A 25,617-nucleotide genomic window follows, 5' to 3' on the forward strand; every position below is an offset into this window, starting at 1 on the left:
TGAAAGTTAAAATTTGAGCAGGGAATATTTATTTTTTTTTCACAAAGAATGCCAGCAAAAACAAGTACATAGTAAAATTTTGAGATAGAAAATTTCCAATGTAAAAACAGAAATATATTAACTGACCCAGGCAGGGGTGATTAATTGATGATAAAATGCTCAGAGGGAGATTGTTAAAATACAGGATATTCAAGCTGTTTCAACCCACTTTCAAATTATAAATAAGGTGTCTTCATAAAAAGGTGAAGAGATATTTTGAGAGGGAGATTGTTAAAATACAGGATATTCAAGCTGTTTCAACCCACTTTCAAATTATAAATAAGGTGTCTTCATAAAAAGGTGAAGAGACATTTTGAGAGGGAGATTGTTAAAATACAGGATATTCAAGCTGTTTCAACCCACTTTCAAATTATAAATAAGGTGTCTTCATAAAAAGGTGAAGAGGCATTTTGGGTTCTGCACTCTGAACTCATCTGAAAATGTCCTCATGATTAAATTCAGCCTAAACATTTTACAAGGAACACTGCAGAGTCATGCTGTGAGCTTCCTGCCTCAGCCCATCTGCAGGTAGAGAAGGGCCAGTGTCTTCATCATCCCCATTATTGTGATACTAGGACGTTCCCTTGGTTAAGGAGGGGTCTATCAGCTCTGTCCCTTTTAAAGACAATAGACCCCCTCCTTAACCAAGGGAACGTCCTAGTATCACAATAATGGGGAGGATGAAGACACTGGCCCTTGGTTAAGGAGGGGGTCTACGGTCTTTAGAAGGGACGGAGCTGACAGAGCCCCTCCTTAACCAAGGGAACATTCTAGTATCACAATAATGGGGAGGATGAAGACACTGGCCCTTGGTTAAGGAGGCGGTCTATTGTCTTTAAAAGGGACGGAGCTGATAGACCCCCTCCTTAACCAAGGGAACATTCTAGTATCACAATAATGGGGAGGATGAAGATACTGGCCCTTTTCTGCCTGCAGATGGGCTGAGGCAGGAAGCTCACAGCATGACTGCAGTGTTCCAACAAAATGTCTCTTCACCTTTTTGTTGTGTTCTTTGTGGTGACGTGGGCTGTTTGAAGCAGACAGGTCAGTTGCGCTGCTCAATGTTCTACATTCTGCAATAGCCCGAGGATTACCTCCTGTGAAATTCATTTTCAGCAAGAACGTGGCATTGTTCTACTCTACCCTGGTAGAATCTTCTCTGCCTGCAGACGGGCTGAGGCAGGAAGCACACAGCATGACTGCAGTGTTCCAACAAGATGTCTCTTCACCTTTTTGTTGTGTTCTCGGTGATGACATACATTCTGCAATTGCCTGTGGATTACCTCCTATGAAATTCAGGCTAAACATTTTCAGCAAGAACATGGCATTGTTCATAGTCTACCCTGGTAGAGTCCTGGGTGACATGCTGTCTCCTGCCAGTGGCTCCACACTTCTGTTCTCTACAGGATGGGAATTGAGAGGAGCAAGGCTGAAGCCTGTCAATGCTGTGCGTCCATCTGAGGATTGGTCTCCCTAGGTATTGATCACAATTGGACTAGGATGGACTGTGGCTTCTCAAAGGAGCCTAGTGGGTTGAAATCATCAAGAGCATTCTGTGATCTAAAATTCAATCCTCTGTGAAGGTTCCCTGCAGGGTCATTATATTTGTACTTGAACTTGCTTTGCTGTCTTAGTTTTTTCTCATCAATTGGAAAAGCTGCTTTATAGGCATCGTATCATCCTTTGCATACTTCTGATAGTATTTGGTACCTGTAGGGGAGCGAGAGAAAATAATCAAATCAGCATTTTTGTCAGGTCCTTTTGAAGGCTGAGTTTAGAGGGATTGCTAAGTGGTGATATCCCAGGGGCAAACTGATCTCTTCCTGGGAGCTTGAGCTGAGGGTGAGGGTTGGGCTGGCTGAAAGGGGAAGCACCATTCACAAGTGAGAAGAAAACACCACTGAATTTCCCTGAACTTCCAGTCAGCCTGCGGTGCAGGATATAGGGACCCTGCCTATGCCCAACCGGCGGCTGGGAATATCAGCCCCTTTCCTCCTGATTCCTCTCTGTCTGGAGCAGAGTGATGGCTTTTCCTCCCAGTAAGGATGTGCTCAGCATCAATCATACATGCTCAGACAGAGGGCTGCAGAAAAGGAAGATCCTCTGCAGAGAAACCCACTCCCTTAAACTCCATGTCCCAGTCTTCTAGGGAGGAGCAGGAGGCCATGGGAAGAACTCTGGATAGAAGCAGCAGCAGGAACCTCAGAAAACATCCACGTCCACTTCCGGCCTTTAAAACAGAGGCGTAGTGATGCCACTGGGATATGATTGAACTAAGGCCACATGACTTGTTATTGACAACCCAGGAATTAGGACCCATGAACTAAAGCCATTTCAATAAATATTGGAGGAAGAGAGAGGAAAGGCTCCAATCTGGAGGTCTCAACAGTCATGACAGACTGCTGGGTCACCTTGGCTAGGACAGAAATAAGGTTTTACAAAAAAATATGAGAAATATGATGTCTGTGGTGCTGGTTTGGTTGGTTAACATAACTTTTTTAAAGAAAAAACAAATATATTTATAAGTATTCTTTCAAAGAAGATCAGGAAAGAAAGAAAATTAAAAGAAAAAAAGACACTCAAAATGGAGTTAGCAAAGAGAGAGCAGGGAGTGTAATTATGGCCCTACTTATTTTCCCCAATGCCTGGAAGTTGATTCCACACCTGGTTACACCCTACGGGATTTCTAGAAATCTTCTCAATATCTAGACCCACAGAACTCTGAAGTACAAAGTGAAAGGATTAGTCTGTGTTTTACTACATTCTCCCCTCCCACTTATTATTTTCCTTAAGTACATTTTGGGAAAGTTGACTTTTTAATACTTAATGTCAAGCGTCAAGAGTGGCATAAAGAAGTATTCATATACAATCTCTTGTGGAATTTCAGTCTTGATTTGTTATTGCATTCTCTTCAGGAGAGTGAGACCAGTAAGTTCTTTTTCAGGGCTTTGCGGAAGGACAATAAATGACCAAAAGTGAAATGTTCACATTGCAGTGCTGAGCCAATTAGTGGGCTGTAAAATCTGTGTGGTTAAATGTAAACTGGAAGTTTTATTTTAAACTGCCAAAGAAAATACCAAATTCCACTATATGTAATATGGGAGGTATTATTTCTATACATTAGATGTTAATGTAATGACTATTTCTCACTTTGTCTTGTATTCAAAATTGAGCAAGTGAGCTTCAAGCAGAGGCTAAAGGTCTAATGTATTCATTTTCTTGGTTTTCTTCTTGATTTTTTCTATGCTATACAAACAGTGCTGTTGAGAGGGGAATATAGGTCCCATCAAAGGCTGACGGAGGCTCAGCCTTTGGAATAGCTGCACATATGGGGCACTTCCATGTTGGTGACCTGTGATCATAGAAGACCAGTGGTCCTTCTTATCTTTAGCCACAGATTAGAGTCACATGGGACTGTTTTAAAACTACACACACCCAAAACACACCCCAGGCCATGGAAGTGAGAATCTCAAGGTGTGAGTTCAAGGCATTCATCTTAATTCAAATCTCACCAGGTGTTTATTACATGGCAGCAGGAGATAGAGATACTAAATAGAACAAGCCAATTTCCCATCATTTTCTTTCCTTTTGCTCTTTATCTCATGATTGGCTTTGTTCCCAGTGGTTCCATGGATTTTAGCCTTCTCTCTGAAAACTTCAGTGAAATCTCTCTCTTATCAACTGGGCTGGGCCAAAGCAAAGATTGTCCTGTGGATAGATTCTTGCCTGTCATCTTGTGTATGCATAAAGCTGGTTGTGGAGTCACTTTTATCAGTTAATTCAGAAAATGCTATCTCATATAAACTGGCCTTTTCATCTGAGTTGCATTTTTGACCCTTAACTGGACTTGTAGAAGTGGAAATGAGAATAAAAAGGAGAGAGGTTAGAATGACGTACCTCACGATGTATGCAGTTTTGAGGTCCTGCCCTCTGTATGTACTTTTGAAGTGATGTCCCTTGAGAATGTCATAAATGTCCTCCAGTTAATGTCAGCTCAAATGAGTCCATGAGGTGAGAACACCGCGTCCCTGGCAACTCCAGCTACATTGTCACAAGGCTACACATCTGGGGCTGAAGACTAAAGTGTATCCAGGCCAGTAGGGAACTCCCACCTGGTTCTAGTTTAGTTTTCTAAGTGGGAACCATTGTGCTCAGTTTTAACACTTCTCATTCAGAGGAACAAGAGACAGTTAAGGGTTGAATCAGTCGGGATGCTCAAAAGCTGACTCAAGAGAAAAACCAATGTGTAAATGATGCATTAAAGCAACGCTCCCTGCAGAAAGAGACAATGGAGATGGGGATGCTGGGAGGAAAGGTAAACTTCCCAGGAGAGTATGCAATTCCAGTCAAAGGACCCTGTGTTCAGCAGCTTAAACTGTGGACGTGCATGAGGACAAGGAGGTCTGGCTCTCCTGTGACCATGAGAGGGACTCTCAAGACAGCAGAATAAGGAATAGGGCAGAGTTCAGAGAGCAATGAGGAGATGGGGACAGAAAAGGCCTTGCATGGTGGAAGACCACGGGACACAAAGTTAAGACCAGACAGAGGTTACAGCAGCCGCTGGAGAAAACAAATGGAAGAGAAAAAGCAGTGGGAGAACGAGCTGTCACCATCGACAGAGTGAAATAAGAAGTGAGTGCAGCTAAGGGTCATAGATGTGATTACCTCTGCGCCCCAAGTGTGAGGGGTAGGGATTCCACTTGCTGAACCGGGATTCTCTTTTAATCATCTTCGGTTTGAAAACACTTGAGGTGTGAATGTTGCCAATGAGCCGCTGCCCTCGTGTGTTGTCAGCTGCGGTTTGGCGTGGATCATCTTCCCGCTGCGGAGGGCTCTTCAGCCAGCCAGAGGGCTGTGCAACCATCTCTGAAAACAAAATGACAGCGAATGGCATGCACTGGCATCCATGATCTTACTGTGACTTTCTCTTCCACCCAAAGGACGTCAAATCAGGAATGTGGCCTTGGGCAAGAAAGTCCAAAGTGTGAGGGGAAGCCAGCAGAGTGACTTTAATATTTTCTGTTTTGTTGATCTTTCTTCCATTACTCAGTAAGGACAAGTTTGTCAGGAGACAAAGGCACTCCTGATTCACAAAAATATTCAAGAAACACAAGATTAAGAAACAAATAACTACCACGTCGATAAGGCAAAAGCAAGGAAATCCCCCTGTATGTAGTCTGTGCTTTGGGGAGGGAAGAGATTATAAAAGTGAAAGTTAAATCAGAGCTGAGTGCAAACAGGAGATGGGGATGGAAGGGCCTGGCAGGGTGGCAGCCCATGGGACACAGAGGTGAGACCAGACAGAGGTTACAGCAGCTGATGAGAGAAAGGAACCGGGGAAGCCTAAACCTGGAGAATTTACAAAACTTGCATCGTTATAAGGTCTATTGAATATACATATAAACCCTATGTAGCACACACACCAAATATACATAATATCTATGAAAAATGACATAAATGTATATATCTGTATGTATTAATCTAATAAAGAAATATTAGATAGGGATTTAGAAGATATTAAATGTAAGGCAACAATCACTGTTATGGTTTATCGAAATTGGAAAAAAAAATTACAAACATGAGAAGCATGAGAAAAAAACCACGTGGGAGAAGCAAATAACCTATTAGACAGCAGGAGAAATCACCAGGTGAGGGAAAATATGAATGAGACAAAAGCATTCACTCTGTCCTCTCACCTGGAGCCTGTTCAGGCTCTGGACTCCAGGGAAAGTGAGGAAGAGAGGGTGTGCCTGAGCCAGTGAGGTGAGTCTTGGCAGGGGGTGTGAGAATCCATAGAGAAGCGAAGGAGATTCCAGTGGGAAGAAATCAGTTTAAATAAGTTGTCACGGCACGTGTCAGGGACTGAGCATGCCCCAGTACCCACTGAGCGCCTCCCACGTGTCCTCTCCATGAACCCATATGGTGCTTGGGATCTCACGAGACCCTCCCTGCTTCTGGGGACAAAAGTCCTTTCATTACTTAGCCGAGGGCTCCAGGAGAAGCTACTGAGTGGGACAGAGAGTGAAGATGAACACGACCCATGGTTTTAAGGAAATCTGAGCAGAATTGTTCCGTCTGAGATGGAAACTGAGGACGTGGCTGTGTACATGAGTGGAGATGATGAACTAAATGGATTTTCATAAGAGAGACTGATGTGGACACTTTCCACGTGAAAATTGCCCTTTGTTTTCAAAAAGAGCGGAAAAACAAGCAGAAGAAAGATCTGGACGTGTCATGAGACTGATTCGTGGGCCCAGGATTTACGCTGTACTGAATGTGCCTCATAGGTTGTCACGGAGAGTGCCCGATAGTTGAGAATCTGCTTCATGAGGGATGGGGAAGGAGAGGAAGAAAACTGGCAGAGGAGTATGTGTGAGAAAGGAAGGGAAGAGGGATCTCTAGAAAACAGAGAGCTTCACAATCACTCTGCCTCAGAGACAACATAGTCTGTGAAGTCACTTTCTAAATGTAAAGTTGTCAGAAAGATAAGTGGATTAGATAACAGCTATTTATAGGTTTATCGAGTAATTGTTATTGAATCAGGCCCTTTGGAAATTATAATAATTAATACTCTCAACAATGATTACAGGCAGATACTATTTTTTAGGTAGCTCCGATGAGGAAACAGAGATTTATATCCCCAAAAGACAAAATCTTTGGCCAAAGTGAACAACCAGAAGGAGGCAAACCCAGGACCTGAGAGCAGATTTTGTCCTAAGCCCCAGGCTCTTGCTCACCTCACTGGGTTGGAGCATCACGGATTTCAACTTGACCCTGAGTGAGCACGGAGAGGCGCCCATTCTCTGCTGCACCCACAGCACCGTGACTACCAAGACCTGGATTAGAGCTTCCTACCCTCTTTCCTTCCCTACCTTGAAAGGAACATTGGGTCCCAGAATCAGCATTGGCTGTGAAGCTGCAGGTGGTGGACGAAGGGCCCTGCCTGGCTAAGCCATTCCCACAGTCGAACCCTTGATCCAGCTGTAGTCCAAGACAATTGGGCACCAGGGTGCTTGGCTCCGGCTGTGTCAGTGAAGTCTCCATCTCTGACAGGTAGTAGCTCACGTTTTCACTGCAAGTCCCTTGGGGACGGGTCTCTTGGGTGGGAGCTGAAAGGAGAAGGGGCTTCAGTAGGAAGTCTCAGTTTTCCCTTTGTTAAGTGCTCCCAGACACCCATCCCTGCTGTCCCTGCTTCTCACTAAAGCAATCCAGTGACCAAGGCCACACAGACAGACATCATGTAAATGCAGGGAAACAACATCTTTTAATATGTAGGCAAGGCTGTCTTTGACAGTGGCCTTCGACAAGCATGGAAACTCCACAGACATTGTGCTGGGGCACAAATTACATCATTAGAGGTGACAAGAGACATAGGAACTGACTAGAAGGCCTGACAGATACCTCCCGTACACCTCCTGTACACAGGTGGCTGTGAAGTTGTCCTACCTGCCTGTGGTCCAGTCACCTGATATCAGGGCCAGGGAGAATTGGAAAGCTATCTGACTCTCTTGTATCTATATTAAATATTCCATCCTAGTCCTCCCTCCCTCCCTCCTTCCTTCCCTCTCTCCTTTTCTCCTTCACATCCTTCTTTCTCTCCCCTTCCTCCCCTCTGTCCCTCCCTCCCTCCCTCCTTCCTTCCTTCTTTCCTTCTTTTTTTTTTTTTGAGACAGGTTCTCTCTCTGTCACTAAGGGTGGAGTGTACTGGTGAAATCATGACTCACTGCAGTCTCAACTTCCTGTGCACAGATGATTCTCCTACCTCAGGCTCCCGATTAGTGGGGACTACAGGTGTCGATCACCTCGCCTGGGTCATTTTTTTGTATTCGTTTTAAAGATGGATTTCACCACATGTCCCAAGCTCATCTTGAACTCCCGAACTCAAGTAGTCCACCCGCCTGGGCCTCCCAAAGTGCTGAAATTACAGATGTGAGCCACTGCCCCCAGCTTCATCCTAGTTTCTGATTCAAATCAATGGGTTTGTATACAGCCTGTCCTCAGAATTGATCTTCCTTAGCCTAGACAGAGGTATGAGGCATAAAGGATATGGAGGCTACCTGGGAGAAAGTATGGCATTTCCTCGTCTTCATTCTGAGAGCAATCACTGTCTACAATCATAGCAGAGTCGACTTCGTCTCCCTCAAATGTTACTTCGGTGCTCCTGTGAGGCTGGTTGGAGTCAGAAGGGCTGTAGCTGTTTGAACAAGGGACAACACATTCCTCCAGTGAGTCCTGAGGGACTTCCTTTTCCTCAGCATTCTGCACCTCCCTCACGAGCCAGGTACGATAGAGATGACAAAGATTAAACCAAGAGGGATTCCCAGCTGGTTTTGATGGAAGGCATAAATAAGGTAGTGGTTCCAGAAAGCAAAGGGGAGGTTCCATTTAAGAGAGAACAGGCAATCCTCCTCTATCTGCAACAGAGCATGGCTGCCTTGGGAACCAGGGAGGAAGAGAGCAGCTGGTGTTCATTGCACTGGCAAGACAGGAGCTGAGGAAGGCAGAGGCTCTGCTGCTTCTGTATGGTACAGTCTTCACAGCACTCACACAGAACCAAAGACAGCTGCCACACCGTGTGTCTAAGCTGGGTTGTATTTAACATGCTGTGGCCAAGGGAATACAGGTGTCTGAGCCTTGGTAGACTCCGGAGATGGTGTGCCTTGTAGATTGTTTTTAATTTTAGCATTGTGATGTGAAATGTCAAGTTTTCCTGGGCACTTGTCTTGGTGTTTAACTTTGGTAGGTGCTTCCTAATTCCTGCTTGTTGTCTCCTTGTCATTTATCCTCCCTAACAAGAGTCTAAGGACAAGCATGTGAAAAGCAGCTTTCCATCTCGTCCTAGCTTCACTACAGGGGAGGACAGGTCTCCTCTGTGTGTGCAGGAAGTCCCTAGGGCTAGTGAGCTCATAGAGGGTCATGCTTACAGGTGCCACGAAGACGATGGACAAGCATGTTAACAGGGCCGTTTCCTTGTTGGTGAGTGCAGGAAATCGGTGCACTGTGCAGCTGTCTGTATCCTGAACCTGCCGTCTGTGACTACCTTCACCTACCTTGTGTTCTTTCTGAGACCTTTTCCATATTTTACCACCCATTACTCGCTCCTGAGTATTCAGTGTTACCTGGGGTCAGGTGATTCCTGTACTTTCTCGACCTCCTCATCTGTAATATCTTCATCTTCATCTTCATCACTTTCTGCAAATACAGAAGCGTCTATTCAGATATTTCCCACTTCACCCACTGGAAGCACAGTCAGCCCTATGTGCACTGAGACATGAACATCCATGTATGGGTCTGCATTGTACTGAAAACTCTCCTGTTTAGCCCTAAAAAATGCCCTGGCATGTTCTCCTGATCCATGAGGGAACGTGTTTCTGACCTGGAGAGTCACCATCAAGATGTGGCCAAATACTGAAAAGTCTTCTTGCTCCCCATATTACTGGAGGCTTGTCCAGCCTCTCTCTAAGCTTCAGCAGCTGTCTCCCCAATCTTGCCACACTTCTGATACCCAGGCACAGGCTTTGGCTCTGTGTCCTGTCCCAGCTTGCATTGAAACCTATATCTTTCTCTTAGGACAGGACAAACAAACTTGTCCCACAATACTCCCTACACTGGGAACATCATGGGCCCTCCAAGTGACTTCCACTGTGCTACCCAGGGACCCTCTCTCCATGGGGAGTGCTCTAGTCTAGACCACTTCCTAACACCAAATGCCCCGACATCAAGTGCCTTCTCCAACACTACACAGCAAGGGGTTTTATCTCATCGTGAAATATAGTCATAAGTGCTCCCACATTTGCATGCAAGAGACAATTTGTCTGCCTTTACAGATTCAGAGACAGGAACTCAGGAAGGATAAATTAATCATTTCCTCACAGTTGCTAAAGACATTGCTGAAGATAGAGCCTGGGAACCTTCATTCTTAGTCCAGGACTCTTTTTACTCTAACAAGCTGCCTCCTGTCACAGCCTCCTTCCTGTCCTTTAAAACTGGACAGACGCTGCCTCTTGCCTCAAAGACCATGTTCCAGCAAGAAATGAGGAGACATCTGCAATCCTGTGACCTCCAACCCCAAGGGTTTCCCATGTCTGCTTTTGCCCAGGAAGTCCTGGTCACGTCATGGCTACAGATTTTTAGTGGAAAGAAACACTACCCATAAAATTGCCATTGTGGAGGTGTGGAAGTCTGGGGACTTTCATAAGCCTGGGGCTGTGTGTCATCAGGGCCTGTGTCCACCTTACCTAGGCTGAGCTTGTTGGAACGTTCTGCAAGCCTGTGCCCCTCGGCCAGCTGCTCTCGGAGGTCCTGACGACCCTGGGACTTGGCTGGGTCATCAGGAGTGAGGAGGGCCTTTAAATGCTGATTCAGTGAGCGGGAGGCCTCTCTCTCTTCCCGTAACTGGGTCAGCTCTTTTGCCTGACAGCGAACCAGGGCTTTATATTGCCTATGGTGAGATAGCAGAGAACGTTTAATAATGGAAAGGGATGAGTGATCAGTTCTAATACTGCAACGGAGGTTTATGTGAGCATGTCCTCAAGGAGCCCTCCAAGCAGAAGGTCACAACATGTTTGGGAAAATGCCTGTGGCCAAGAGAAATTGTATATATGTATTTTATAAATATGTATTTTTATATATTTTATATATATATTATATACATACATATATATATATATTTTTTTTTTGGCAGGGTGCAGTGGCTCATGCCTGTAATCCTAGCACTTTGGGAGGTGAGGCAGGCAGATTACCTGAGTTCAGGAGTTCAAACCCAGCCTTACCAACATGGTGAAACCCTGTCTCTACTAAAAATACAAAAATTGGCCAGGCATGATGGTGCATGCCTGTAGTCCCAGCTACTCGGGAGGCTGAGACAGGAGAACTGCTTGAACCCTGGAAGCAGAGGTTGCAGTTAGCTGAGATTGTGTGACTACACTCCAGCCTGGGTGACAGAAATGAGAGTCCATGAAAATATACATGTGTGTATATATATAGTATACATATATATTGTATTTATATATACAAAGGCTTCCTCTGTATCAGAGAGAGCTCCTGTAAGATCCTCTGTGATGTTCCATTCATTTATTTCTTCTGTAAACAAAAGTCAGTGTCTTCCTAAGTCAGTTTCAAGGGGATGTACTTTCAGCTCCTCACTTTGGCCATGGACATTTCTATGTGAAAATTCACATAGTGTATCTTGCAGTGACTGGAAACAGAGCCGTGCACAGAAATGTGGTCAGGTGCAGATGGGGTGAATTGGAAAGATGAAAGGAGAAAGGAATGGCAGGTCAAGAAGGCAATATTGATTGAATGAATGAGTTGCTGCAGTCAGGAGGTGACTCTGGCTAAGAGTAAATGGGTGGTGATCACACACCATTTTGAGTGTATTAAATGCTGCTGGGTGGTTCATTTTCTTTTGATGAATTTTGGATACGCAAATTTCAACTCAACAATTAGTTGTTTTAAGAAGAGAAAACAAAGCTCAAGAAACAACTGCAACCCATAACTTGCTAAGATTACTGTTCTGTTTTATGAGTGTTTGTGTGAAATGTGCCTGCCATGTAAATGCCTGACCTTGTCCTGGCCGAGTTTAGCTCCTGCTTCTCCCAGCTCAACTGCTGCACTTCAGAGATCACACCCCTGCCCACCTGCCTGTCCCCACGGCGCCTCTCACCTGAGCTCCTCAGCTTGCCCGAGCTTCTCTGCCAGCTTCTCCTCGATGAACTGCACTTCATCCCTCAGCATGGAGCCTATGTCTTTTTCCTCTTCACACTCTGAGAAGAGACAGTCATGCCTGCCTCAGTGGAAGGCTGGACATACTGGTGTGGTCACTGCCTGCAGGGCAGGTGGCAGTGTCTATCCCAAGGACAAAAGCATCCCCAGTACCAGATTGTAGTGAGGGACTTTTTTCATTTTTTATTATCAACCTCCCAACTTGCTGGCATCTGATACTCTCCAACTTAGAGATGGGGAAAAAGAAACTCATTGACACATCGAGTAACTTGACAGGATGATTCACCTGGGATGAGGCAGAGTCAGAATTCATAGCCCCCGAGGTCTGGCTCTGAATCCTGGGACACTTTTGCAAGCCTTGCAGCCTCTCCTGTCAAACACTCTACTGGGGCATAAAGCAGTGATATCCTGTATAGTAGGAAAGGCCCTTAGGACGATGAGACTCATGGATTCCCTGGTACTGGGAATTTCAAGCACATATATGTCAAAGATTTAAAAACTGATATCTGAATATAATTGCATGAAATACGAGGCATAAGACCCTGAGGTCATCATGGAAATATGACCAAATACTAATAACGTTTGAATTAAGTTAGAAACAGTAGGATGGAGAACTAATAGATAGTGTTTACTCTGTGCCAAGAATTGTTCTAGGAGATTTAGAAAAATCACGGCATGTAATTCATTGCAGCAGTTTACAGAGGTAGGCGTTATTATAGTACCCAATGAACAGATGAGGAAACTGAGACACAGAGAAGACAGGCCACTTGGATGGGGCCCAGGAGACTGGCCCAGGTTCCCTGCTCTGCACACGGCACTGCTACCTCCCCAATGTCTTATGTGCCATCTTTCTTCCTCTTTAGAAAAAGAGCCTGTGCCCCAGGAAGCAGGACTTCCCTCTCCCCAGGGTACTCCCTGCTCTTCATGCTGTCACTTATGGATGCCACCGTTACTATTAGGAGCAGTCTCCTCTTTAAGCTCCTTAGAGCAAGTACTCCGTACTGTCACCATGTTTCCCCTGGGGTTCCCTGAAGAGAGATTTGCCTATTGGGCTCAAAGAAGCTTAAACAGAATGGCAGTTCATTAGTTCCAGGCATTTAGACCAACAGACTAGATGTTATTTGTCTGCAGGATCTTCTAGGGTACAGAGAGCATTCTGGTAAACATGATTAAGCATCTTGCTGAGAAAAGCAAGTGGCTCTGTGCCTGTGTCAGAAGTCAATAAGTAGGATTTTAACTCTAGTCCCGCCTCACATCGGACTGCTAACGTGGAAAAGTTGCTAAATACGTTGTGCCTCTGTTTGCCACCCTTAACATAATGAAGCTAAAATACCCATTTCTGTTTTCCTAGAACTAAGGGAAGGATGAAATTAATTTTGATGAAGAGACTCTTCAGTATCTCACAGAGACAACAGGTGCTGATTCATCACTTTTGTGATGGTGACTCTACAGAACTTACTGTATTTCTTCATTTTCTTGGCCAGAGAGTAGGCAGTAGCTTGAATTATAAGAAATTTCTCCTTGAGGTCTTCAAACTGCTGTTGGCTCTCTGCCAGCGGGACTTGCAATTCCTCGTTGATTTCTAGAATAGTCATGTCTGCCCTGTCATGGGACAAATGTGCGGCAGTTACCACCATGCTGATGTTTGTGGCAGGAGAGTTCAAACAGGGACTGGGGAGAAGAAACCCAAGCACATGATGATCAAAAACTACTGAAATCAATTAGGTTTAGTCAGGACTGAGGGATGAAAACAGCTGGAATTGACTTACGGTTGCGAATAACTTAATCCACACCTCACAGCACTTTAGAATCCTTAACAGCAAAAACAGCATTTACGTTGCCTGAGCTCAGAGCGAAAGGCACTGCCTGTAGCTCTGCCTCTGACAAGAGTGAGGGAGGTCTCAGCCAGTGTGCCAGGTAACCGTTTGCTGTTGCAATAATAGAATTATGAGAAGGTGGGGTTGTCATGGAATCTCAGGAGCCCTGCATTCCAACTGCCCAGGCTGTGCTGAAACCCAAAGCCCCCTGTTCTCACCTGAGAGTCACTGATGGGGACCATTTCCTTGGCAGTCTCTCAGCATTTGTGCACCTTTGTGACAGTGCTGCAGGCTCACCTCTTTCTCAATACATCTAAGCATATTCCTTGTTCATCTCGTGTGTGTATCAAATCATTAAGGTAGAGATAGTTTCCCAAGAAGTTACATTTTCTTAGTGGTAGTGAGGAAGTCACCCCACCTTCTCTAAGTTAAAACAGATCTTAAGGCTTTTCTACAAATGAATGATATCAAACTTTAAGACTGCCAGATTTTAATTTTCCTTAAGTTAGGCACTTGGAGAAATGTTGTGACATTAAAAACCAGACAAATGTAATGGCTGGGTGTGGTGGCTCACGCCTGTAATCCCAGCAGTTTGGGAGGCCGAGATGAGAGGATTGCTTGAATCCAGGAGTTCGAGACAAGCCTGGACAAAAAGCGAGATCCACTTCTTTAAAAAACAATAATAAAACAGAAGTATTCAAACATTGAATATACTTGTACTTATTGTTTCAAAGTAATGTCTAAAAAGAGATATGGAGACATCCATTTTAATACGAAATTATAATGTTAAAATAATGATAGATTTAGAGTGGGTATAACAGTTCCAAGAATATTTTGTAATGTAAATGATTGGCTATCCCATAGCCTTACTACCGAAGTCTCTGATATTTGTGATGGCAAGAGTCACTTTTAAATTTTCTTTGAGTTATCATGTTGAAATCTAACTTTTGTCATTTAATGTGTAATGTGATTGTTATACATTTATAACACAACCATATAATAGTATGATTGTTTTATATGTGTATGTGTATGTGTGTATATATGCATTTCATAGTTGGTTAATAAATTATTTCCATACTGGCTTTTGTAATAGAATGACTATAAATGTTAGGGTCAGATCGGAGTTAGGATTTCAGCTCCCTGACTTGCTGCCTGTGCGACTTTTTACAAACTAACTACACGGAACCTTTCTTCATCTATAAAATACCCTTTTTTTTCTACTCATGACTCCTGTGGTCCTTGTGGACCCATGCACATATTCTCATGAAAAGTAGAATTGTTCTGAGGATATGATGGGGTTCCAGGGTTTCCTCCTGGGAGCTGGCACTTTGGAGCTGGCAGGACCTAGCCTGATTTTCTGTCTTTAAAAGGCTGTAAGTCAAGTTTTCACTATCCATCTTTTCTAGCTGTCGCTTTTTCATCTCCTTCTTGTTTGGGCCTATACTTTAACTTGAAGTCTGTAAATGTCGGTCCCAGCCCTGCCTTTCTGTGTATCACAGCAACTGCTTTCTCTAATTTTGAATTTCTGAGAATTAGTGCAGTATATCTTTTCCAGCCAGGATACCAATGGCATAGATTGTAGTCCCGTGTATGATTCAGTCGGGGTGTATTCTTGTGTTCTGATCAGCTGAGCTAGGAGCAGAATCTCAAGTATAGACTGTGGCTTGAGATGTTGTACCAGATAAGCACTTAGTAACAAAATGTTCATTTAAATACAAAGATTCAGCTATCATATACTGTATTTCAATTATTTTTCAAGCATAAGTAACATTAAAATTAATTGCTAAGTTATTTTAATAGTGAAGAAATTGCCTTTTACAATGGGAATAAAAGAGAAAAGCAGACGATCCACTCAGTTTTCTGAAAACTGGTAAGATAACACACTTGAAGTTCATGTGTTTATGGAAAGGGTTTTGATTTTTGGTTATTTTTTTTTGTTTTTTTGCCTGGGGCCAATACACACACACACACACACACAAACAAACATCTTATGTATGTATATATGTGTATATATACGTATACACATGTGTGTGTATATATACGTATACACATGTGTGTATATATACGTATACACATATATGTGTGTGTATATATACACACATACATATCTTAAAGATATTTTGAAAAATAGCTGTAAAATATTTTATACTACATTTCTAATAAAAACATGAGGTTAAAAAACTCGTATCAATATATTAACTTCCCATTTATAAAATTACATAGATTTATTAAGATAATATTAAGTATATTTTTACAGTGATTGCTTAGGAGCCTTATTTAGTGATAAATTTAGTGATTCCCACAGAAAGAATTTGTTCCTGTAGCATTCATGAAAATAAAATAAAGATTATTACATAAAGCACGGGTCAGCAAACCTTTTCCATAAAGGGCAATATAGTATGTATATATTTAAGGCTTTTCAGATGACATAGTCTCTTGCAGCTGTTCAGCTCTGCTACTGAAGAGTAGCTATATATAAAATACATAAATGAATGGGTGTGGCTATGTTGGCTATGTTCTAATAAAACTTTACTTACAAAAACAAGTAGCAGGCTAGATTTGGACTATGGCTCAGAGTTGGCTGGCTTTTGGTTTTAAAGAATATAAGCATTGTTTCTTGTGAAAGTTATACTTCAGTTTTTTATTTAATTGCCACTTGAAAATTTGAATTCAAATGAGTTTATTCCATTATTTATTCAAAAGACATTGAGTGCCATCTAGGTGCCTGTGCTCATTCCAGGTGCTAAGGATGATGGTGGTGGACATGATGGATAAAATCTTGCCTTTAAGGAGCATACATTTTAGTGGAAGTCTGAAGTTTGTGAAATTAAGTGTATATTTTAGATGAGTTGGAGAGGTTAAAGAAATTGTCATTTTAAATTATTTTAGAAATTGGATTTTTGCCTCGTCGGTGTTTAACGTGGCAGAACTTCTAGAGGGTTCAATGGTAGAATGTATTAAAGGTAATTTTTCAGGGGCCTGCAGTTCGCCAGCTTGCTCTTCACATGGCTTGCTTATTCTCATCTTTTAGATTTTCAGCCCACGTGTTAGCACTTTATTGAACCTTTGTCTTTTCTGATCAGCCTATTTGAAATGGCTTTCAAGAATTCCTTCCTGTTTTAATCATCATCTTTCCTTAAAAATATTTCTGTTTATATATATATATGTATACACACACACACACACAGTATATATATATATAAAGACATACACACACACACACACACACACACACACACACACACACAGAGTCAACCCTCTGCATCTGTGGTTTCTGAATCCGTGGATTCAACCATGTGAAGATTGAAAATATTCAGAAAAAGAAATTGTGTCTGTACTTATGTACACATTTTTTTCTTGTCATTATTCTCTGAACAATACAGCTATTAGAATAACAGCTATCTACATTGTATTAAGTATTATAACTAATTTAGAGATGACTTAAAGTGTATGGGATGAGCCAGGCACCAAGGCTTACCCCTGTAATCCCAGATCTTTGAAGATGAGGTGGGCAGATCACTTGAGGTCAGGAGGTCGAGACCAGCCTGGCCAGCATGGCAAAACCTTGTCTCTACTAAAAATGCAAACATTAGTGGGGCGTGGTGGCGGGCTCCTATAATCCCAGCTACTTGGGAGGCTGAGGCAGGAGAATCACTTGATCCTGGGAGGCGGAGGTTGCAGAGAACTGAGATGGCAACCACTACACTCCAGCCTGGTGACAGAGTGAGACTTGTCTCAATCAATCAGTTAATCAATCATATTGGATGTAATGCTCAGGTATGTGCAAATACTATGCCATTTTTCATCAAGGACTTGAGCACCCATGGATTTTGGTATCCAGAGAGGTCCTGGAACCAATCCCCTTTGTATACCAAAGGATGATTATATTACAGTGTCTAATTATCTTGTTTACTAGGTATCTTCTTTCATTAGAATGTAAACTCCATGAATTCAGGGACCTTGTTTGTTCTATTCATTGTATCTCCAGTTTGAGCACAGTGTGTGACACATGGTAGTCATTGAATAAATGTTCCAGGCATTGTCTAGTTGCAGAAGATACCAAGTTGTTAGCAAGGTGCCCTGTACTCAGGAAGGCACATTTTAGTGAAGAAGACGGAAAATAAATACTCAAACAGCTAGATGTTCTATGTAATTGCAGATAGTAATTAATTCTGTGGCCAAAAATGAAGTAAGATAAAGGGATAGCTATGAATAGGTCTGTTGCTCTGCTACTTAAGCTGGAATGGACAAGGTCTTTCTTGAGGAGGTGACATTTAGTCAGAAATCCACATGAAAATGAAGGAGTCACAAAGTGTAAATATCTTAGAAGAATGTATTCCTGGCAGTGGGAACAGCAAGAGGAAAACCTTAAGAAGGTGGATGTTTGAGAAACCATTATTTATGGAGTTTGGTGAGAAGAAGCAAAGTAGAAGCATATAACCTTAAAAATAGAGCCCAGTGCCAGATCATGCAGGACCTTGAATAATCTGGTGGATGGACAGCTTGAGAACGCTAGAACTCCAGAATAAAAAACAGTTTGAGAGAATTCATGCTCATGTTAAAGCTAAAACTGAGGTTGTGTGGCACCGATTTACATAAGCACTCAGCTCAGATTGGGTGTAATACAACTCTTAGATAAAGCACAGACCATTTGTCTCCACTCAAAGCAAAGCATTGAGTGCTTTGCTTTGAGTGGAGAGCTAGTGTTTCACTCAAACTAGTTGATCTCTCTATTATTTTTGCTTTCATTGTTGTTCCCTTTTGGGATATATGTATCCAAAAGTATGGTGATTACAATAGCATTGTGCTATTGCGTGCAAGAGAAACAGCATTGTTAAAATTGTTTACATAATTTCCATGCAGTTTACATAAAAATGGTTCCATGAAGTGTGTGTTGGGGCACCCGCTCTATGATGAGCATTGTGCTCAGTGAAGTGTGATGTACAAGATAAACAGAAATCACAGGCACTCAGTAAATATCTGCTGAATAAATGAACTATGCAGTTTGTTTTATCCTCATAGTAGATTCATTGTTTTATACATAGAAAAATACATTTTTTGTTTTTGTTTTCTGCCAGGTGGAGCACCTACATAATTTCATTTTGTTTCGGTTTACAATGGGCTTCATTGATAGCAGTATTGCCAAATGTAAGTATATTTTGAAAGAGATGATATTTGTGGAAAAGGTGAAATAGTGTTACTGTTTTAAATCTTACCTGTTTGGTTTCAGACCTTGCCACTGTGGTTGGTTACCTAGTTGTCAGTCGCCCTTTCTTAGATTTGTCTCATCCTCGACATCTCAAGAGTACACATTCAGAAATTCTAGAGGTAAAGTGATGATAATACAATGAAAATTTAACAGTAAAAATAAAGCCAAATGTTTAGTCATAAGTAAAAACTAATATTTTTTTCTATTTAAGGATTACTACCAAAGTGGAAGAATGCTTTTGCGAATGTCTCAAACTCTGGGTCGAATAGTTTTGGCTGGGCGTGAAATGACTAGATTGACTGAGTAAGATTAGTAATAATGAGCAGTTGCAGAAAATAATTTTTAAAAATATATTATCCTTAATCATTGTACCCAGTTGAGGTTCAGGGGGAAACATTTCCTACCCCAAGAAGGTGGTTTTGATAAAACATTAAGGAAGATTTTTCTGATGGTGAACTTTTCTTGTTTCTCGAAGACTAGTCTGTGCATTACAGTAGGTTAGAGGCTCTCAAGTTGTTTGCCCCATCGACACTGCTATTTGCTAAGTTGGGAAATATTGAATCCTGACAGTCTTTTCTTGATTTATAGAAAACTAAGTTAATGAATAGAATTTTCTCATTTGAATTTTCTTATACTCTATCATACCTTTTTTTCTTAGAACTTTGATACCGGCAGCCTAGCAAAACAGATAAATAGAAGTGAAGTTGACTTTAATGGGGAAAAAATGAGATATTAACTTGTATCTGTAGGTGTGTTTGTGAATGTAGTCCTATTGTCTAGTAGTAAAATTGTCTTTAGATCATAGAATGGAAATAAATTAAGTATGAAGATTTCAGTATTTTAAGCTCCAATATAAAGGGCCTAATATGGTATAAAAAGCACTATACATTTTAGGTCACCTGAAGAAGTTTGATGACTTATTGTCTTTTCGAGGCCTGTGATCCATCTTCATATTTTTCTTTTTCCTCCTTCTTAGCACCTGTGGCAGTTAAGGTCTTCTTGTCAATATAGAAGTTGTTAACTACTATGAGTAGAATCTCTGTCATGAAAATAGTAACATTCTTCCTACTTGTTAACTTATGCCTTTACAGTTGATGCTGTGAACAACTAATCAGTCGCAGAAGTTTCCTTAAAGCAGCTATCTTCTTTTTGTGGTTTCCACCAGCTTAAGATGCATATCTGCTTTCTGCTGGCTTTGCATTAGCACAGTGCTGAGCATTTCAAGGCAAGGAAATTAGGTAGAAAAAAATATTATTATACATGCACAATATTGAGGGAAAGAGGACTTGATGACTTGAGATTTGGGACTATTATAATGTCTCAAAAGCTATCTTTACTTGGCCACTGCATTTAAAATTTAATACAATTTAAAAGAAAGGAATGAAGCCACTGTTATGGGAAATGATGCTCAGTAAGTCATGACTGTACCATACAAAGACACTCAGCCTCCTTCCTCAGCAAATCGTAATCTGGCCACTTCACTGAGGACCTGAGGCTTTTCTCTCTCATGACTCTTTCTGTGTCTCACCCACATCAGAAATAACCTACCCCATGGCAACCACACTGTGACCCACCAAGAAGAGAATATTTAACTCTTTAACGGCTTGACCCGTTTGTTTCTGCGATCACTCCCTCATGCCTGACATGAAATCCACATAGGGCTCTGAAACTCCTTAGATCAATCTTTAGTTATTCCTACCCACTGAGGGGACCACTGAGGGTAGACAAGCATGAAGTCTCCCAGGAGTCACTGGATGGATGTTGGTTAACTCCTTTCATCCTTCCTGACCTGACTCACTCCTACCACCTTATTGGAGCACTTTGTACTCTCTTGAAGGAAAGCAATTCAGCTTGCCTCTTGTGGACAGTGAGTACTCCATTGTGAACATAATAGACTCCTGTTGGTGTCCCAGGTAGACTCCATGAGCCTTGCCCCTCATACCCCTGGCTGGGCTGAGACATGTCATTGGTGTGGGCATGACTCACAGACACAGGATGATTTGCATCGGAATCAAAAATCAAGTTGGAAGCACAGACATGGGGTGGGTCAGTGAGATTTGCTTTCTTCCTCACCTCAGAGCATACCTGTGTCACCCTGGGCCCACTGTCATGACACAGACAAATTCACACCAACATATACAATGCATGCCCACCAGGTGTCTGTCAGACCTCTTAATTTGAATAACATTTGTCTTGCCAGCAGCTATTGTGTTCTTTACAAGTTTCTTTCCCCAACCGTGTCCCTTGAGGTTCTATGCCTGCCCAAGGCCAGTAGCATTTTTGTCTACCTTTCTGTTAAAGATATTACCCAAGTTTCAATTAATCTAGCCTCATTCTGTGTCGTAGATATTGGCCTTTTTAGCTGAGCAGTCCGTTAGCTTTCATTACGTTTTTAGAAACAAGACTGGGCCTTGTCACTCCAAGATGCCACAAACAGCCAATGGCTATTTGTAGCACAATCGATTCATTTTGATTCAAGGGTCTGTAGATTCCCTCTTGCATTGTCTAAAATCCTTGCAACCATGAACAATATTGGTAGTTGGTGATAGAAGGCTGAATATTGCAGTTGTCTTTCTAGAAAGAAGTTGGGGTAACTGCTTTGAATTGTTGTGTAAAATTTGCATAACTGTTTGCACAAAATCATGACAGATGATGTTGGGATAATAATCTACCAGAAGAGGGAGATTTTATTCTTAGGCTCAGGGAAGAAAACCAAGGCATCTCTATCATGACAGGACCTCAGGCCTCCTGGAATCTTTCACAGTGTCCTGTGCTCCCACTGAGGAAACTGATGTTCCTATGTTAGGATTGCACAGTGGATTGTTTATGTGTGTAGGGGAACCTGCTTAATGTGTCTGTGCCTGTCTGAATTTATTTACAGAAATTAAAAAGGATCAAGAGGAAGTAGAAGACCAAGACCCAGCAGGTCCCAGGTAACTCTGAGGAATCATGGACAGTTAATTAATTCAGTGTTGATATCTGGAGACTCAGATGGAGCAAAAATCAGAGTGTGGTGAATATACCTGTTCTATCTGTTCAGCCAACCATGAAATAGCAATATTCATAATGCTGATTCTTTTCATTGTATACCTATATTTGTATTTGTTCCTTATTAATTCTGTTCAATTGTACTAATCTGTATTCATTTGACTCTGTTGAACTGATCAGTCACATACATTTTCTGCAGTCCCCTTTTCTGTCCTTTTTGCTTAAAGTGAAGGTAAGGCATACATCTGATGTCTGCCTCTTTGGCATTACCATATTTTCAAGTATTTGATAGCAGGAAAGTAAAAAAAAAAAAAAAAAAATCTATCTTTTTTTTTTTTCTTAGACAAGGTCTGGTTCTATCACCCAGACTGGAGTGCAGAGGCACAATCTCGGCTAAAAAAAAATAATGCATGTCATGCTCATAATATTGAGAACTAGAGATGTTAAGGATACAGGAACTCTCTCAATGACGTCTCCAGAGCCTATATTCACTTGGCCATTGATGGTATTTCAACAAGATGTAAGCAAAAGTGCTGAATGCACTGTGTCCTGGCAGTTTCCCATGGGGATCACTCCATCTCTTTCCTGCCGAGCTCATGGTCTGCCCAGTTCACTGAGCACCTGCTGCTCTGTTTCCTGCTCAAGACAGGGAAGGATGATTGTATCTCTCTGCGGGGATTGTACTTGGCTACCCGCTACTCTTGTCCCTGAAAAATTGTCTTCCATGAAACTGGACCCTGATGCCAAAAAGGTTGGGGACTGCTGATCTACTTACTCTGAGGTGTCTTCCCTCCACTGACGCAGACCAGCATCCCTTCCTTTACATATGGCCAGGCTTGCATCCTCTGCAAAGTTCCAGTGGTTTTTTTCCATGTGTGGGTTGGTAGTTTCAATCACAGGTTAGTCTCAGTGCTATATTCTCGTGAAAACCATTGACAACTAGTGTCTCTGATAAGTGCTGGCCTAACTGATGAGCAAAACAGAGTGATTTCTGTTCCCATGATGTCCAGAAAATCCTTTCTCTGAGCAAGTGCCCCTTGTGGTAACAGCTTCATGAGATGCATAGAGAAAAACTCCAATTTTTACTTCTTCTTGCTTATTTTTTTTTTTTTAACTTCTAGGAGTTTCATGTGGATTCTTGGGAGTTTAATCAATCAACTTATTTTCTAGTAAGATGAGGTAATTCTGTGATGTCTCCCAGTATATCTGATTATGTGGTAATTAATTAGCAACAATGTCAGGTACGGTGGCTCATGCCTATAATTCCAGCACTTTGAGAGGCAGTTGGATTGCTTGAGCTCAGGAGCGTGACACCAGAGTGAGCAACATGATAAAACCCTGTCTCTAGCAGGGCATGATGACACACACCTGTAGTCCTAGCTACTTGGGAGGCTGAGGTGGAAGAATCACCTGAGCCTGGGAAGTTGAGGCTGCAGTGAGCTGTGATTTCACCACTGCACTCCAGCCTGAGCAACAAAGCAAGACCCTGTCTCAAAAAAAAAAAAAAAAGAAAAAACTGGCAACAAAAATGTTGGCCTTTATCTTATTTTGTTCAGTAAATGCATTTTCTGTTGAGACCATTCCATTTTCCATTTTCCATTTCTCCATGAATTTCAAAGAAGGAAATTCTTTTCTAGAATCACAGCAATTCATTAATCAGAAATAAAATACACGTTGACCTTGCATCTGCTATCTGCCCTGCTTCTTGCCAAAGAAGCTCTGTCCTGCGATAACCATTCAGTGCTCAAAGGACACTTTCAAGTGGGCAGTGGCTCCCTGTGAGAGCTGAAGATGCTGAGGCTTGCAAAGTTTCCTTCGCTTGCCCAGCATGCCCTGACTAGTCCTGGTTGGAATGTAAGCCCCATGTCTGCCTGACTCTATGGCCCAGTCACTGTCATTTCTCTGTGGAGGGACCTGTCAGGGACTGAACCAAGATGGGTTCTGACCCTTTTTTTAATTGTTGAAATTATTTTGGAATAATTTTAAGTTGAAACAGAAAAGTTGCTGTTCTGATATAAAGAACTCCGGTAGCCACTGTCACAGATTTCCCAAGAAGGACTACGTCTGTGTTCTTTGTCTGTGAGCAGTCAGCAGTTCCTCCAGTTCCTCCAGGGAGGCCCAAAGTTATAGTAGGCTCTCCCTGGAAAAGCACTCAGGGGATGAAAGGTCCTAGTCCCTAGCCAGCCTCTGTCTTCGGGGTTTCAACTCATTTTGGAAATCTTGAGCCCCTGTAAAGCTGTGGGGCTCCATCTCAGGAGCACCCAAGCCAGGACGGGCTCCTATGAGAAGGAAGGGGAATGTTCAGACATGTGCTTCAGAAGTCAGATGCCTGTGATATGGGTCGGCCCTGCCAGGGCATCAGGAATGTGGGCCAGGAGCAGCCACATTCATCCACGCAGATGGGCTGAGATGAATGAATGCACCCTTTGAATAACACAAGGAAGCATTCTGCGTGTGGCTTCATGAAAATAATATGTGAATAGTGTGTCCAGGGGTCTGACAACCATGTGTGAATAGTGTGTACAGTACATAGCCCTGACCCCAGCAGCTGTGTCAAAGGCGATCTGCCCCACCTATCCTATCCCTACAGAGAGACTTGGTAGAATCAGGGAGAATACAACCTACATTATCACATGCTCTCATCGATGGCTTCCCCCCACCTGCCCAAAGAACAATACTACAGTACTTCATAAGTTTGAAAAACTTGTCCCTTCACTCCTGCAATTGCCAAGAATAAAGTATAAGCTTAATAAGAATCAGCAGTTTAGAAGAGAGGGATAAAGTGACATAAATTAAGTGATAATTAAAAACATTCCCATAGCTTGACTTTAAATAGCAAGTGCAGAGAATCAGAAAGGGAAAGATGTGTTTCCCCAGTCTTCATCAGCCAGATGTGTCATTTCAGGATGTTTTTCTCTTTTGCCCAATATGAACTATCTTAAAATATTAGAGTGTCCTAAGTGGCTTATGGTTAATGATGAGTGAAGTGTGCCCTGAGCAACTAGGGAGGCCACACCAGGCCGAGAGAAGGACTCCTGGACAAAGACCATGAAGCTGGATGGTACCTGAGGCAGGGCAGGGCCATGGAGGGGCCAGCATGGCGGCAGGGGAGAATCTGTATGAGCGATTGGTGGGAGGCGATGCTGCATAGAATCATGGGGCAGAAGTTACAAAGAGCACAGAGGCAGGGTGAGTGGGACAGCCAGGTAGTGGAAGGTGGAGAGAAAGTATTCAGATGCAGGGTATAAACATGCTAAGAACTGGGCTTTGGGGCGATAAAACTGCTAAGACAATTGCTAGAGTGGAGATGGCACAGTCAGAGAAAGCAGACAGGGAGGGTGTTTGAACTCAGGCATCAGTGATGAGAGTCTGATACAGTGTGCTCTCAGGCAGATGAAAGAGAACTAACACGTGGAGGCATTTTTAAGAAAACTTAGAGAAACCTTGTAGAGAATGAGGATGTGGAGAGGGGGTTAAACCATTATAGGCAATGGGAAATTCAAAACATCCCAGAACCCTGAAAAGTTTGCCACTCTTTGTATTTTGTCGGTAGAATCCCAGCCCCCCTTTTCCTCGTTCTTTCTCAAAGCCTCGCAGCTCAAACTCTTGCCCTGCTCTTATGCCCCTGTGTGTGGAGAACAGCTCCTACTCTCCTATGCTCTGAGAGCTGTCTAGAACTTTCCCTCTGGGCCACAAGAAAGAGATGAATAATAACAGAATGATCGCCATGACCTTGTTAGACAATCCAAAGTCCTCTGGGCCAAGAAGGTTTTTTCACTTCAGGGACACCCCAATCTGAGCACCTGCCCTGTCAGCGTCCCCAGGCACAGACAGGAATAG

General features: G+C 42.5%; 1 protein-coding gene across 2 annotated transcripts; it reads right to left on the reverse strand.

The window, feature by feature from the left end:
• LOC135273434 (neuroblastoma breakpoint family member 4-like) lies at window positions 1–22,786 on the reverse strand. Of its 2 annotated transcripts, XM_064372714.1 has the most exons (9): window positions 18,797–22,786; window positions 13,223–13,365; window positions 11,705–11,804; window positions 10,278–10,480; window positions 9,159–9,231; window positions 8,097–8,233; window positions 6,912–7,148; window positions 4,705–4,905; window positions 1–1,749 (listed from the first exon to the last, which is right to left on the reverse strand). In XM_064372714.1, the coding sequence occupies exons 2-9, from the start codon at window positions 13,356–13,358 to the stop codon at window positions 1,670–1,672; spliced, it is 1,167 nt and encodes a 388-aa protein (XP_064228784.1). In that variant the 5' UTR covers window positions 13,359–13,365; window positions 18,797–22,786; the 3' UTR covers window positions 1–1,669. The 2 variants fall into 2 exon arrangements, with proteins under 2 accessions (XP_064228784.1, XP_064228783.1); XM_064372713.1 differs by lacking the exon at window positions 18,797–22,786 and having other exon boundaries at window positions 13,223–18,790.
• Window positions 22,787–25,617: the final 2,831 nt, after the last annotated feature.

The sequence above is a fragment of the Aotus nancymaae genome, unplaced genomic scaffold (assembly GCF_030222135.1).
Source record: "Aotus nancymaae isolate 86718 unplaced genomic scaffold, 86718_ANA_hifiasm-v0.15.2.pri h1tg000007l, whole genome shotgun sequence".
NCBI lineage: Eukaryota > Metazoa > Chordata > Mammalia > Primates > Aotidae > Aotus > Aotus nancymaae.